We start from the raw sequence: 15,721 nt of genomic DNA, 5'->3' as shown, positions 1-15,721 counted from the left end.
ACCTGGGAATTTGAGCCTTTTCCAACTGTGATGGAGTCACAACGTAGGGACCCTCTAATGCGTTTACTATCAGGTCATATGTCAGCCCGCCCACTTCATGTTACCAGCAGTTATTTCGCCCATAGTTGCTTGAAGTTGCCAATTATATTCACTTTTTATAGACAACCATTCACACCTACAGTACGACCAGTTTACAATCACCAGTTAAACTAACACGCATGTGTTTGGACTGCAGGAGGAAGCCGGAGTACCCGGAGACAACCCACACAAGCACGGAGCATGCAAACTCTGCTTACTGAAAAAAAGGTACTTTTTATAATTTATTTTATTCTGTATAGGACAGGAACAGTTGTCCAAACACAACATAAACGCTGTGTGACCGAATTCTCTGTCCCCCCCACCCACCCTCGCTCTCTGTAATCTGCCACAGGCCACATGCAGCATCCATTGTTTGGTTTTATGTGGTCCCCAGAAGGATGAGCTCACCGATGACGGTGACTGTAAAGGAGCAGTTGGCCTGATTTCCAGAGCGGTCTGTAGCAAAGTATGTGATGGTTTCCTTTCCAATGGGGAAAAGCTGTGGAGGACTATAGACTGGCTTTGCCTGGACCACCACCTGGAGGAGTGAGAGACAACAAAATGTGAAGAAGAAGAAGAAGAAGAGACTCAAACTGCTTTCAAAGCAGGAAGCTGAAAGCTGATTAAACTAGAAGAGATTTACTTTTGTGCAAATTAATTGAGAATTTTACAAAACAGCTATGTAATTTATCCTACCACATAAAGTAAACCACAGAATGTCACATGCCATGTATGCAGTAAATACTGTACTTAGCTCATGCTTGTGCCCTCTTATCATATGTTGCAGGTTTATTGTGGATACAACAAACTTTTGTATCACTACCCCATAATCATCGAGCTATTCTGGTATTAAGTGGCATCTAATTGACTGTTTTTTCTCAAATATCTAACCTCTTCTTTAGAGTTGTCCGTGGCATTTGGGACGTTCCAGCTGACGATGGCCGTGCCGCGGCGCTCAACTGTCCCTGCAACAATGTTGTCGGGGCACTGTAGCCACGGTGGCTCAGTATCTAACAAGACACAGGAAAAAAAAAAGGCGGAGAAGAAGAAGAGAATGAAATTGGATTCAACTATTGCAGATGTTCCTTCATCATAACCCGCAGACATTGACCTCAACCTGCTTCTCATTATCGCTGACAGAGCAGGCGTGTGATGTCATATTGCCCCCAACAGCTTAAAACATAACAAGCCAGTTTGTCATTGTTGATAAGCAATCAAAGAGAGAGTGAGAGAGCACCACTGCTGGTGCTCCAGCAACACTAGACCTCGCTCTTAGATTGAGTCTGTGCAGTCCAAGTGAAGACAGGGAATAAAAAGCTCCAGATGCACTCTTTCTTACTTTTTACTCCAGCTCAACATTCCCCTCGTCACTCCCAGCACATCAACATGCATCAAGCTCAACTGAAATAGCTGATAGTTCTTAGTTAGACGTATTGCAGTCTAGAGGTATTGATTGATAATAACAGTGGTATCTAAATATGAATGATTCACTCCCTCGAACTGCCTGATTAAGACTCCAGCCGAGTGACAACTACCTGCACCTGAAAAACACTGTTATCCTGTTACTTACACTTCAACATCCACCAACATACCTGCTACTCCCCCCAGACATTCAAAGTACGTACAAAGAGTAATAACCAATTTTTTACGTAAATACATCTAAAGGTGCTGTTGACATGAAATTCTTACCAGATGTTGATAACAACCCATCCAACCGACACATGCACATAAATCAAGCCATAGATGTCCATAAATTATATCATGTGTAATAATGAGAAATGACACAGGGAAAAAGTCCTGAACACATGAAAAAAGGAAGGTGCAAAAAGCCATTGAAAGCCATGATACCAGCTGAAATCTACCCATAATTAAAAAGCAATCCTGCCACTTAGTGCAAATTAATATCAGCTAAAAAACAGAGTCTCATTTCCAATGTGTCACCTCAAACATCTCATGATGGGTAAAACCCGTGAGTGCTTTCAAGACCTTCACAACCTGAGTGTGAGAGTGTTGCAAAACATACTGATGGTGTTGGTTATAGAAGAATTTCTAAACTACTTAAGGTTCCAGTGAGCACTGTTTGGATTATAATCCGGAAAGAACATAATTTCCCCATTTACCAGCCACGACCTGATACTCTCTGCAAGATCAGAAGAGTTGTCCAGGATCCAAGGACTACTTGTGGGGAGCTACAGAAAGACCTTCCAGCAGTTATAATTGTTTCAAAGTAAACAATAAGTAATTCACTCAGCCGCCATGGTTTGTATGCTCACCATGCAAGACTCCATTGCTGAAGAAAAAGCCTGGTGAACCAAGTTTGAAGTTTGTGATTAGGTATAATATTATGACCACCTGGTCCTCCATTTGCTACCACAACAGCCCTGACCTGGCGAGGCTTGGACTCCACTAGACCCCTGAAGGTGTGCTGTGGTATCTGGCACCATCCTTTACATCCTACAAGTTGTGAGGTGGATCAAACTTATGTGTCCAGCAGATCCCACAATGCTTGATTGGGCTGAGATCTAAGGAATTTGGAGGCCGAGCCAACACCTCAAACTTGTTGTGCTCCTCAAACCGTTTCTGAACCATTTTTCCTTCGTGGCAGGACATCATCCTGCTGAAAGAGCCATCAGTGAGTACTGTTTCTATGAAAGGGTGTGCATGGCCTGCAACAATCCTTCATCATCAGACTAGATCTCCTTCCATTCTTCTATGGTCCAGTTCTGATGCTCTGTGTATTCTCACACCTTTCTATTTGAACCACACTGAACAATTCCAGCAATTTGAGCTACAGTAGCTCGTCTGTTGGATCAGACCACACGGGTCAGCCTTTACTCGATGTGAATCAATGAGCCTTGGCTGCACATGACCCTGTCACTGGTTCACCACCGTTCCTTCCTTGGAACACTTCTGTTAGTGATCACTGCCGACCAGGAACACCCCAGAAAGCTGCAGTTTTGTAGATGCTCTGAACCAGTTACCTAGCCATCACAATTTGGTCTTTGCAAAACTCAATCAAACCCTTACGGTTGCCCATTTTTCCTGCTTCTAACACATCGACTTTGACAACAAAATGTACACTTGCCCCCTAATATATATGCCATGATGCCATGATGGAGAGATAATGAGTGTTATCCACTTCACCTGTTGGTATTTATTCCAGCATCTTTGCACTCTGCACCACTGCACCTATAAATATAAATATGCCGCACATATTGTCTATTCGGTTATGTATATTGAGAACAAAAAAAGCCAAATTCTTTGTATATATGCTACACATATGTGGCCAATGAAGCTGATTCTGATCATGAAATCATGAATCAGCAATCTGATATTGTGACAGACTGAAATGCTTATATGTTTTTACAACTGTATGAAGAGAGCCAAGGAAAAAAAAGGTATGTTTTTGTTTTGCAATCTAAGCTCGTATGATTTGTTGTTTATGTGAGTATTGTAGCACTCTCCAAACACCTCACAGTGCGGAGGTAGATAAAAGTCAGAAAGGCTTTGAACAAAACCAGCTTTTGGTTATAAAAGTTAACTAAATCAATAAAGAAAGTTTCCGGCTGCTGGCCAATTTTTTTTGTTTTCTCTACTCAGTCTGTTTGTACTTTGATTGTTTGAAGGAAAAAAGACAATTCCAAGAAAATTATAGCCCTCTCTGAACAAATTAGCTAGAGTTATGTTGGTTTTTGAATCCAATGGTAAAAAGCAGCTGCAGCAGCCTGGGCGACTATTTGTGAAGACAGCGCCATACAACTACGACTCAAATGCCTGTGCCACTTAGAGCTGGTGTTCGCTATGGTTCAATAATTTATCAAATATAAAACAAACCTAATTTTAAGTGTCTGTCAAACATTTGAAAAACCTAGCTTTTAAAAGCTATCTGCACGAAGTTTTTACTTTGATTATAATAGTCTTTTCCCTTGGATAATGCACAAAAACGCCCATTGTTCCAGCAGGAAACAGCTAGGCACTGTCAGGATGAAGTTTGGAAAAAAATCTTCACCAGTCCACCTGCTTGGCTGTCGGAGCCACCGTGACCCTTGGATGAAACATTTTCTTCCTTTGTCTCATTCTCCATACAGCATGTTGTAATAATGAGAAGCCAGCACAGTTCAGCTGAACTCAGTTCAAGCCTGCAGCAAACGAGCTCAGCCTCCAAGAGCTGATTTCTCCCATCGATCGGCGGTGGTCATGCCTGTTGCGTTATGCAACAGAGCTGCTCCCATCTGGACCCGATGACCCATCCACTTAGGCATCCATCTCCGTTAAACACTAACACACTTGAGCTCAGATCGGATCCCTTCATCTTTATAACAAGGGAAACATATTTCACTCTGGGTGTCATCAACATGAAGTGAGGGGAGAGAAAGGCCAGAAGCTTTCGTCGAGCACTCTCATCTTTGTAACAACTTTTCTCTTTTCCTTGCGCTCCCCTCGTTATGTGCCGCCCGTATTGCAGCTCTCCTTCTTGATTCTTTCCAGCTAATTTACATTTTCTTTTTTTTTTTTAAATATCTTTTTTCCCCCTCCCTCCAGCCCATTTGTGTCTGACAGTATCAGAAAAACTCATCTTCTCTCTGCCATGTCATTATAAAACACCTACAGATGACTCATCTTCCCCTCTCACCTCCCCGTCCACCTTACCTCTCCCCTCATTTTCATCTTTATGGCACCTCTTCCTCTCCTTAATGACACAAGTTCCTTCATTAGCAAACTTTCTCCATGAGGAAATGAGGGTATTGAGGACATCTGGGGTGGGGTGGGGGGCAGAGAGCAGTTCTGCACCACCTGTTTCACCTGCAAGGCATCTGGAGTACTGCAGTCTGTTATAATGATCTCCAGAGCCCAGTCTGAGCTGAGGGGATAGACTCGAAAGCTCGGACATGGTATGGTTTGAGTTAGTGACCCGAGGTCTGCTTTAAGGGGGGGATTAGCATCATTCTCGCCTTTGGAAGAGCAGAGAAAAAATAACAGAATGGAAAAATTCTGACTCCAAGTTTCCTCTTGTTTTTCTTTTCATATCATCCTCTTTCTCCATTTATTCTCCATCTTCACGTTTCACTCTTAACAGCACCTCTATTTCTGAACTGCAAATATAGCTCCCTGTTAAAAGATCCCACGCATTCTTGCCATATAAAATCAACTTTTGACCGCATTTATCACATACGACACGCAAAACTACCAAAACAAATTTGGCAGTCAGATGCAGCAGTGATTTCAAGTCAGGTTTCTAATAATGCTGTATCTTGTTTTTCACAGGAATGAAATGGTCTTAAACAGAAAATCTTAATCATGAGGCCTCGTTTGTGTATTACTCAGTATTGGATGGAGAAATGCAAAATGCTTTTCTCTTCTTCCCAACTTTATCGCTAAATAATCACCTGCTAATTTTAACCTCACACAAAATGACAAAATGGATCCAAATCATTCTGCTACCCTAGCCATAAAGCTTATTTCAGCTGCTCCCATATTCACAAAGGGTCATCACAGCAGATGGCTTTGCATATTTGATTTGGCAAATGTTTATGCCAGATTCCCATCCTGACATAACTGGGAACCATAGCTTATTTAAATTTGGGCAATCTCACCTTCAAGGTCTTCTCTTTGTGTGCCCTTGGACTGTTTTCAGCTTAGCTTCAAGGAATTTCTGTTTTGACAAATTGCACTTCGGGATCTGGGATTTCACCTTTGCAAAGTTAGCAACAAGTAACTTCTCTGTCAAACTGCCTGAAGTTTCACTGGTTATGATAGCTGGGTCTAGACCTACCATACAATTTCTTCAGGGAAAAACCAACTGTGTCTGTCTATCTATTATGCAGGAATTCTTCAACCACAGAAATACACTCTTCACTTCTCACCTGCCCTTCTCATCATATCATTTGACAGCAGGAGATCCTGCAAGAATCAGGAATGCACAAGTGATCCAAGCAGGAATCAAAAGCAGCTAAAGTGGTAGAAAAGTGATAACTCTTAAGGATAGATATGCTAAATTTAAATCAGATATGTTTTTTTTAAATTTTAATTGGCAGAGATGCAGAACATTTTGATCACACTTTGGTGTACAGACATGATCCTTCTGCATCTTAGAAAGACAGCAAATTTCTGTATTTTCAAAACTACTCCTTTACCCAGTCAGGTCTGTAAGTATCTGGATGTGGCCTCCATTTCTTCAGACCTCAGTGGGAGTTCTAGCAAAGTGGGAATCTAAGTTTATTATGTGCTTAGATTGTCATGGATTAATGAGGGAGCAGACCTGACCTGGCCAATTGTCCAATTACTTTTTAGCCTGTGAAAATGGGGCACTGTGTATAAAAAATCCTTAAAAAGAACAAATCCAAAACAAACACTTTTTTAAGCCCTGGAATCAAATCTGAAAGTCTGCACTTCAATTGCATCTTGATTGTTTGATATCTTGACTCCACTGTGGCGGCAAAACTCCAAAAATACTTCTGGACCTGACCATACATGCCCTTCTCCTACTCCAAAGTCATGTGGAGAAAGAAAATGATCAAACCTAACTGTAAACTCCATCATTCAACCTCCAGAGCTTCAAGCAGAGGGGTCTTGGCCTCTGTATTTTTTACTTCCTTGTTACAACTGTAGAGACAATTTACAGCCACTGCAGCTTTGACCTCTGGCCTGACCTCAGTCCCTCAGAAAGGAAAGATCGATTCCCTCTTTAGGAAAACATACACACACACACAGAGTTACCTGTGCAGACAGCTTTATAGACATTGGCTGTCCAGTTCCCAGAGCTCAGGCATACCGCCTTCCTGTTCCCCTGGAGACTGTAACCTGGACGACAGTTGAGGAGGCAAACGAAGCCTGGAGACACTGCTCTTCTCCCACAGGCAGGAGGGGACAAAAAGATGTTCTTCAGAGTCACGATGGGAGGGCAACGCACCTCTGGGTGGGAAAGATCAAGACACAGATTATTAATCTGTTTCTGGTTTGTTATTAAAAGTAGCTGAAAAGATTTCCTTATAAAGATAAAACTGGGAAAACACTGAACAAAAGAGCGGAAAAAAAAATAGACTTGGAAGATCTCGACCGTGTTTCCTGTGTGTTAACCGAATGTGATAAAATCTTCCTCTGAGCTGGCTCCACCATAAACGCCAACAATAAAGCTATTCCCGGCCGCTGTGTATCAAAAACTGGCACGGAAATGACAAACATTTGGTCGGAAATCAACTTAAGAAAGCGCTGACCGCAGGGCTCGTACACAGGAGGCCTTTCAAGCATTTTTGGAGGCCAGTGTGGCTTTTTTCTTGATGACGGATAGCTCGTTTTCATTCTCTCCCTCGCCAAATCTCAGTTTCATTGGCTCGAGCTGTAGCTGCTTTGCAGGGAAAGCTCACTCCGAGGGATATTCGACATCGGGGATTACAATCGGATGAAAAAAAAAAAAAATCTATTTCAGCATCCTCTCAGGGCAGCCGAGCTGATCCTCTTCCACCACAGAGCAAACAAACACTAAAACAAACCAACGGCAGCCCGCAGAGTCCTCGTAGTTGTGCTAAAGTCTGCAGGAAAATGCAGAGATGGCCAAACAAACAAGCAGCGGCTCACTCAGTGCAGAGATTGGAGTTATTGATAAAGGGATGGAGAGAGTTTTTCAGAAGCGGATGGCTCAGGCGTTTTTAAATAGTGCATCTAGCTGGTTGGTTGGAAGTGAGTCAGCGCCGGCCGGAGATTTGTGGCCAAACGCTCTCACACTGTCCCTTTTTTGTGTGTTCGTGTGCATGACCTGGGTGCTCTCTGTGGTGGGCACGAGTGTGTGCGACTATTTTGACTTAACTATCAGTTTTGGAGTGTGTGGGTAATTTTGTGTTGTGTATATGTGGTAACTGTAGCTTTGCTGTGAGAAAGCAGATGTGTCTTGTGCCATGGCGGGTCTCTGCGCAAACACGCCCCATATGTTTAACCGCTGTATATGCGTGTTTACATACGCTTGTAAACTACACCGTTTTTTCATAGAAACCCAGATCGGGGCCATTTGTTTGATAGATTGACTTTGTGTTTTTTCAGCCAGACACGTTTCAGTAAGCAGAAGCAAAACAAATCATGCGAGCGCTCACTTGAATGATAGTCATGCTGCAAGACATATTTACTGTCAGAGAGGACTGCTGTGTATCTGAGTGAAAGCAAGGCTGGGAAGATTTATTATGGAAAACAATGCTAATTCAATAACTGCATGAATAAATCGGATTTAACTCCACAGATGAGGGAATACCAAGACTTTGACTGAAGACATGGAAAGATGTGGCTGTAATAGATGAATTCTCTTGGATACGACGTGAAGAGGGTTATTAAACTGGGATTGAATTATTTTTAGCCCAAAATGGGGAAAATACAGAATGTGCCACTTTGTTAAAGTCCTGGAATAAAACAGTTGGTGCCAAAAACAAGACCCGCCTCACTTGAGCACACAAAAATAACTGAACAAGCAGCAGGTTATGTCTAAGCAGCAACATCCATGGCTGAAAAATTAAGCCAATGAAAAAAGTGCCAAAAAAAACTCGTGTTCCTCATGTGTCCATCACAAATACGCAGGTTTACACCCTGATGATAATACAAATTGACTCTTCGTGGCAGCTGGGGAGGAGTTTAATTTCTATAACTCACCAGCTTAAAATGTAAATAAAAACTGAATGCAAAGAGTTTTATTTCCATTTTAAGATGTGACAACTTTTGATCATTAGTGTATTTGTATTGTTTGTACTGCCAGTGATTAAAAGTCTTCAAAGATTTATGCTAATGAATATTATTCTGAAATTATTCCACCATTTGTAAACACAGTTCTTTTGAATCTTTCCTTCTCTAAGATGTTCTTTGTAATATCCAGTCACATTACTGACCTGTTAACAGTTAACCTAATTATTTGCAAGGCACTTTATGTCTTTTTAAATGGGTTAAAACTCACTTGATTTCACTGAACCAGACCTCACGACCACGCTTGATAACATTAACGGTATACTGCAAGTTTTAGCTGAAAACGTAGCACTACAGCACCAAAAAACCAAGATGCTGGCAGATGAATCAGTAAACCCGAAGGTTCAAAAACAGCAGTCCATAAATCAGAAGCTACCCTTTAACTTTCTCAATGCATCATCACAACCAGCTGTGGGGCATTTTTAATTTTTTATTCTTGCAGTGAATGTGGAGTCATGTTTTGTAATCATATGTTGCTTTCAGATATGAGGTTTAGAAAAGTCACTGATATAGCAAAACGAGCAAATTAAACCCATGACAGCATGAAGCCGAGTTTCTCCATCTTACTAGGACACGGTGTGAGACAGTGGCTGACAGTGGAGTGAAAGCTTACCCACACACCGAGGTTGGGGCCCACTCCATTGGTAGTTTGCCTGGCAGGTGAGTTTGGAGTCTCCCTCTAATCTGTAGCCCCGATCACAGCCCACCTGACACTCCACCCTGTAGGAGGCAAAGCTGCTGCTGCAACTCAGGAAGCCGTGCTGGGGCAGGGACAGGTGCGGGCAGGAGCGTACTGCAAAGATAGGAGAAAATAAACAGAAGAACCCAAACCAACAAAACAGAAAAGCAAAATCTGCTTTATTTATTATCACATTCAGCTGGATCTGGATCTTCTGTTGCTTGGGTTTATTTTGCCACTTCTATCTGTTTAATAGGATTTAATTTCCTGTTGAGCCACAGAGGGAACGAAAGGTTCAGAAAAATAGGAAGTGTGGCCTCGAATAATGACAAACAGTGACAAACACTGTACATTTCAAGATAACTTAAACACAAAATATTTGGTTATTTTGTTTGCTGTAACTGTTAAACACCCAGACCGTGCAGAGGAGAAGAAGGCAGCAATAAAACTGCAGGGATGTACAGCAGTATGTATTTGCTATAAACTGTGACCTACGATTTAACCCAAAGTGTGAAAGTCCCGAATGAAATAAGCAAAGAAAATCCTGGTGTGTGTGTGTGTGTCTGTTCTGAGTTATGCTGAGGTCTAGAAAAGGGTGTGTAGTGTGTTATTTCTCATCACCATCCATAGACAGACAGGCAGTTCAGAGTAGACCCCCCCGTCTCCCCCAGGGCTTAACTAGCTGGGAGGTCCAACAGTATGTGGTAAAGACTAGACTCAGAGTAACACATACAAGCAGACATATGCACACACACATAGGAAACATATACCCAAAGCCACATACTATAAATCTTCAACACACACCCTTTAGTATTCAGTGTCTTGGTATTTGTATGAGTCACGCTGCTGCTGCTGCTGCCTTTCTGTTAAAACTGGCACTTTCCTCATTAATCTTTTGACCTTTCCAGCTCTCTCTTCTCTGCTTTCTTTCCGTTCTGCTTCCTTCCGCACAATCTTCATCTTCTTTCTTCATCCATGAGCACCCTCTCTTTAATTGAATCCTCCCCTACTTTTCTTCCTCTCAACATCTGGCCTGGCAGAAAAGCAGTAGTCTCCCAGTAAACGTTGATTCCTCTTTCAGTCTAAACACATATGATCTCAATCTATGCCGAGAGAGCTTTACGTGCTAACACACAGCGACTCTGACTTTTAGGAAACTCGAAGCAAATCAGTACAAGAGATCAAGACACGTCTTACATCTGGCTAAACTGATTTAGGGCTACATAAATGTTTATAAATGCTGGCGGGCGTCAGAGGTGAGGCGATGCTTTGATTAGGATTTAATGAGGAATGATATGAGATATGGTGTGGAAGAACCTGCTGTGATCAATCACAAAAGCTTCAGTGTTTGATTGTAATAACTATGCACCCTGAGTGCTGTATGATGAAATATGTAAAGCACATTTAGCTGCGACTATATCAGAACAGAGTAGCATTATACCACCATGCATTAACACTACAATCAATCAAGAAGCAGACTAATCAAAAAGCCTTAAATGATGAAAAGATCACTACAAAAATCTTTTTAATAGCCCATCTGACTTCAACGTTCGACTACTGTAATTTAGCCTCACTGTTTACTTTTCTTTTCAGTTTTTGAGATATGATGGGACATTAGGGTGCAGAGAAAAAGCTAGACTAAATACTGGCTGGGTGATATTTAAAATAAATCCACAAATGCACACACAAATGAACACTGCAAAAAAATACCGTACGTATATCATCGTGCCTGCTTTAAATGGGCTTGTGTTTGTAATGGCATGGTGTTATATGTCAGTAATTTATTAAAGGCCTCTCGCTTAAAGCACCATATTACTTAATAATATAACGGGAACCTATTACGCTTGCTTCCAGCTGCATATTTTTATTCTTGGACTCTAATGGAAAAGGTCTGCATGAATCACAGTTCTTATGGCGCAGTCACACTAGAGCAAAAATATGACGGCCACCTCTGTGTGACTAGGAAAAAATCGGTGGCTCACCGATGACGCCGTTACATTTTTTGCTCTCTGAGAATCATTGAATATACTTGCAGCAACCAACTGGTTGCCCAGAAGCTGTTTGTGGAAACCCTCAAACTGAAGGCGGCTACTTTTGATGGCAAGGTGATTGCTCATGTTGTCTGATGGGAGGCAACCTGCCTCCAAACAACTTCACTCTGACTCAAGTGGATTGCGTTCAGTCTGCATCAATGCGCACAACTTTGCAGGTTAAACTGCCTCCCAGTCTGCAGTAACTGCAACTCTATTTAAGGAGGAATTTCTGTTTTAGATCTGTAAGCTTTAGTTTTAGAGTTGATGTGATCTGTTTGATTAGGATTTCTGTGTATGTAGATCACAGATAAGTTCTGGTGATTCTAAATTGCCCATAGACGAGTAGTTGGGAGAGTAGCCCATAGCGCATAGTTGTTTATCTCTATGTGTTAGCCCTGCGACAGACTGGCGACCTGTCCAGGTAGTACCCTGCCTCTCGCCCTCTGGCAGCTAGGATAGGCTCCACCCCCACCTCAACCCTGAACTGGATAAGAGGAATGAAATGAATGATGGCTGGACGGCCAAAATGAGAAAAAAAAACTGTGAAACTGAATATCTGAAGCCTGAACTTTTGGTTCACAGACATGTACTTGGGCACGTATGACAGAAACAAAGAAAAACCATTTAATCAATCAATCAGCCAATAGTTGTTTTAAAAGAAAATTAAAAGCTTCTTAAATATGCTGATTTTCACAGCTGTGTATATTGCTCAGCTGAAAGTCTTGAGGGATTTTTCATCAACAAACGTTTCACTGTGTGACGATGGCTCCTGTGATGATCATCATTGTAATATTACATGCATCAGGCTTTCTCCTCACCTCTGCAGCTGGCCGGTGTCCCTGACCAGGTGCCGTCAGCCTGGCAGAGTCTGATGCCGGTTCCCTGGAGGTCAAAACCGGGCTGGCATCGCACACCACAGGCCGCGTCAAAGTGGTTGTTACACACATTCTGGACAAAAAAGCCATATTCTGGGGGCAACAGCGCTGGACAATGTATCACTGAGGAGAGGAGAGGAGAGTGAATTTCAGATTACAGCTAACAAACAAACTGATCCACTATGACACAGAAAGTTGATTTTGTTGATGAAAACTGAATAAAAAAGCATTTAAGCAGAAAATTACAGCATGCCAACCTTCAACACCATATTTTCTCTTCCTGCCTGAGAAAGTAGAAAGCAGTGCATGAATGTGGTGATTAATGGAGCTCAATGTGTTCAGATGAACTGCTGTTTGGAAATCACTGGCTCATTCTTCGAGGAATGGGAGGACTGGCAAAATTACTGGAAAGAGATCCAGATACATGATGCTGTCATCCCATACTTCTGAGGAATATCTTGTTTTTTTTGTTCCAGTTAATTCACCAGATTATCACTTTATTTACTGCCCTTCATGTTTTTCACCACTATTCCTCAAAGCCATTACAGGCCAAAATTCCTACTTTACGAAACATTTTCTGTGTTAGGAAGCATGTTTATACACATGGTTTAAAATGTGTGTTCGCCACCATTACAAATCACCACACAGCTGGAGCACTGCTTGCCTCCACTAACTTACATGTTGGGGACAGAATGAGAGCAGGCCAGGACGCTCAAGAGACTTTCAATCTAAAGAGCTTTTGTCCTGCTTAAATAAAGGCTGACAGAACTGTACCAGCTGCCTGTCCTGAGCACGGCTGTCCTGAATACAGTTAGAAAGATGTTTCATGTCTCATCTGAGAGGTTTCCTCAGTTCTAATAGCTGTTGGGAAGCTCCAGGTATTTAACCTCTAACGACTGCAGCTGAGTACCTGTGAAGTGGCTGTTTGTTTTCCTATATGCAGGAGACAAGTATAGGAGGCTTAAACAGAGGAGAGGAAAAGATACAAAGAGGCAAACTGGGAAAAAGCAGGACACTTGTTGGAAAACTATGGAAGCTTGTTTTGGCCACAAATTTCAAGTTAGGTTTTTTTATTTTTTTTATTTCAACCCCCGTCAGAATTGTTTCATTTTTTATTTTTAAAAAGGCAGAAACAAGCTTCCAGAGGAAAATGGGTTGGCTAATATGGGAAATAAAACTGATAAGAACATCGGGAGGACAAACAGATGATCTGAAAAAAGGCAGGAATGAGACACAGGCACAATACAAAATGGCAAAAACAACTTTAAAAGGAAAACAGGAAGTAACCGAAAGACAAATAAGTCCCACGGGAACATGAAAAGTAATTAAAGCATGATGCGGAGAGAGGAGAACACAGAAGGATGAAATTTTATTAAAAAACACTGAAAACTCATACACAACACAGGCTTCATGATACCTATTTTGTAGACAAATAAGATAGGATAGACTTTGTCCCTGAGAGCGTATTCATCCTCTGCACCAAGGGATCAGATCAAATCTTTTAGATGAAACCTGGTGCGATCACAGTGGGGTTCGTACCCACCAATATCCCCTTGTGATGCTTGAAACAAACAGATAAATGTGTTGCCTTCTTGTTTTTGAAGCTTCACTCACACACACAACTTACTGCAGTTTTATATTGTATCATTAAAGCTCAGTGAACCTGTCATAATCTATGGTTCGCCTATGCAGATTAAGCAAAACATTCAAAACAATTATAATGCAAGAATATTAAAATAATAGATGGTCTTGTAATAGAAGCTCTGGTTCAGGTGGCTGAACAGGAACAGTGCAAGTGGGGATTTTTGCATGTGAATGTTTTTGCTCATGCAAACAGCTTAATTAAAAACAGTGTTCTTAAAGCTAGAAAACACTAAAAACTCTCAATATTTTAGCAACACTAAAATATTAAAGCTTTCAGAAAGGCAACACAGAAGAGACCATCATCCTGTTTCACACGTATCCACTTTCTTATTTAACGCATCGGATGCTTTTACCTTGGCAGGTCATGCCTATTGGCTTATAGCCCGGCTTGCAGACACAGTCATTGGGGGAGGTGCTGCCAGGCTGGGAGGTGTGCTGGGCGTCAGGGCAGGGCAGGCAGGTGCTCACACCTCCCGGTGTTCCCTCTGGTTTATAAGTTCCAGGTGGGCATGCTGTTAAGAGATACTGCAGTTAAAAAAACAAATCCCTTCTTAATTTAAACACAAGTAAGACACAAAGAGACATCTGGTAGGAAAAACTGGACGACGGGCGTGTACAAAAATGAAAGTTTTGCTGAAATGAAAAACTGTCTGACGACTGCAAGACTTCGAAAAGCTTCACGGACAGAACTGAAAAACAGCTTCACAGATTTATGAGCAGACTTTGATCATTTTCATGTCTGGACATGTAGCAGTGGAAAATCTGGCAAAAATGACAAAATGATTCTTCTGGCTAGGTAAAAAAAGAAGAGTCCAGCTCAAAGTTAATTATTCCAGGCAGGGAAAACTGTTTTGTGGCACTGAACACCATCTTCATTACAAAGAAATGCAACAATCAAAGAAAGCTTTATGAGCATCTAAAACCAGTTATGCACATGGGAAACATTAGAAAATCCTTTTTGATCACCTGCACTCATTCACAGGATGCAGTGTGTTTTCTATTAGCATCACCTGAGTCGGATCAGGTCACAGCACGCTGTGAGGCTGAATGACGAGAAGAGGGTGGGGTTGAATGAACGTCTTTAAACCTTCTTTTATTCATAAATCAACTTCTGAAAACAGTTGCAGTGAAAATGAATCAAAATAAAGCTACTTTCTCATTTGGGTTGTCATAAAGAGCAGATTACCTGATTAATGACATAATTCGCTGTAATGTTTGAACTGATGTAATCTGCAATGACCTCATAAGTCTCTGATGTTTAACTGCTTGAAATTACCTCTAAAAATCAGATTATGATTATTTGAATTATGCTGTTACTGGAGACAAGGACTCTTACCAGCTGTTATCTTGGTACTTTCTCACAAGCGATTATCTGAGCCAGCAATTCCCATAATTCACTGTGATTACTGGTGTATTTTGCAGTAGACCAAATGAAATGTTTTATTTTTGTTCCTCTGTATTCACTGTGATGGAAGCTGCAGTCATGTGACCTTTGAAGATCTTTTCAGTCATTTAAGATTGTACACAATTTACCATCACGTCCTTTGGTAGAGTCAGGAAAACACTCCCAGGATTAACTGCAGAAGTAACACTAACTAACTTGTAAAATCAAACTTAGCGTTAGAGCAGGTAGACCCTGAAGTCAGGCTCAGCCACAGTCCCACAGATCAGCTGATCTCAGTGCCAGCCCACAT

At 41.6% G+C, this 15,721-nt stretch overlaps 1 protein-coding gene across 4 annotated transcripts in view; it reads right to left on the bottom strand.

Annotated features, from left to right (window-relative positions):
* svep1 (sushi, von Willebrand factor type A, EGF and pentraxin domain containing 1) overlaps nucleotides 1–15,721 on the bottom strand; it is a 108,151-nt gene that overhangs the window by 35,127 nt on the left and 57,303 nt on the right. For all 4 annotated transcript variants that reach the window (XM_039609774.1, XM_031756821.2, XM_039609773.1 and 1 more), the window contains 6 exons: nucleotides 14,381–14,539; nucleotides 12,327–12,506; nucleotides 9,410–9,589; nucleotides 6,796–6,990; nucleotides 970–1,088; nucleotides 487–616 (listed from right to left, as the gene is read on the bottom strand). In XM_039609774.1, the coding sequence (XP_039465708.1) occupies nucleotides 487–616; nucleotides 970–1,088; nucleotides 6,796–6,990; nucleotides 9,410–9,589; nucleotides 12,327–12,506; nucleotides 14,381–14,539 (963 nt within the window). The remainder of the gene's footprint in view (nucleotides 1–486; nucleotides 617–969; nucleotides 1,089–6,795; nucleotides 6,991–9,409; nucleotides 9,590–12,326; nucleotides 12,507–14,380; nucleotides 14,540–15,721) is intronic.

The sequence above is a fragment of the Oreochromis aureus genome, linkage group 3 (assembly GCF_013358895.1).
Source record: "Oreochromis aureus strain Israel breed Guangdong linkage group 3, ZZ_aureus, whole genome shotgun sequence".
NCBI lineage: Eukaryota > Metazoa > Chordata > Actinopteri > Cichliformes > Cichlidae > Oreochromis > Oreochromis aureus.
This window is presented reverse-complemented; position numbering and strand designations above follow the sequence as displayed.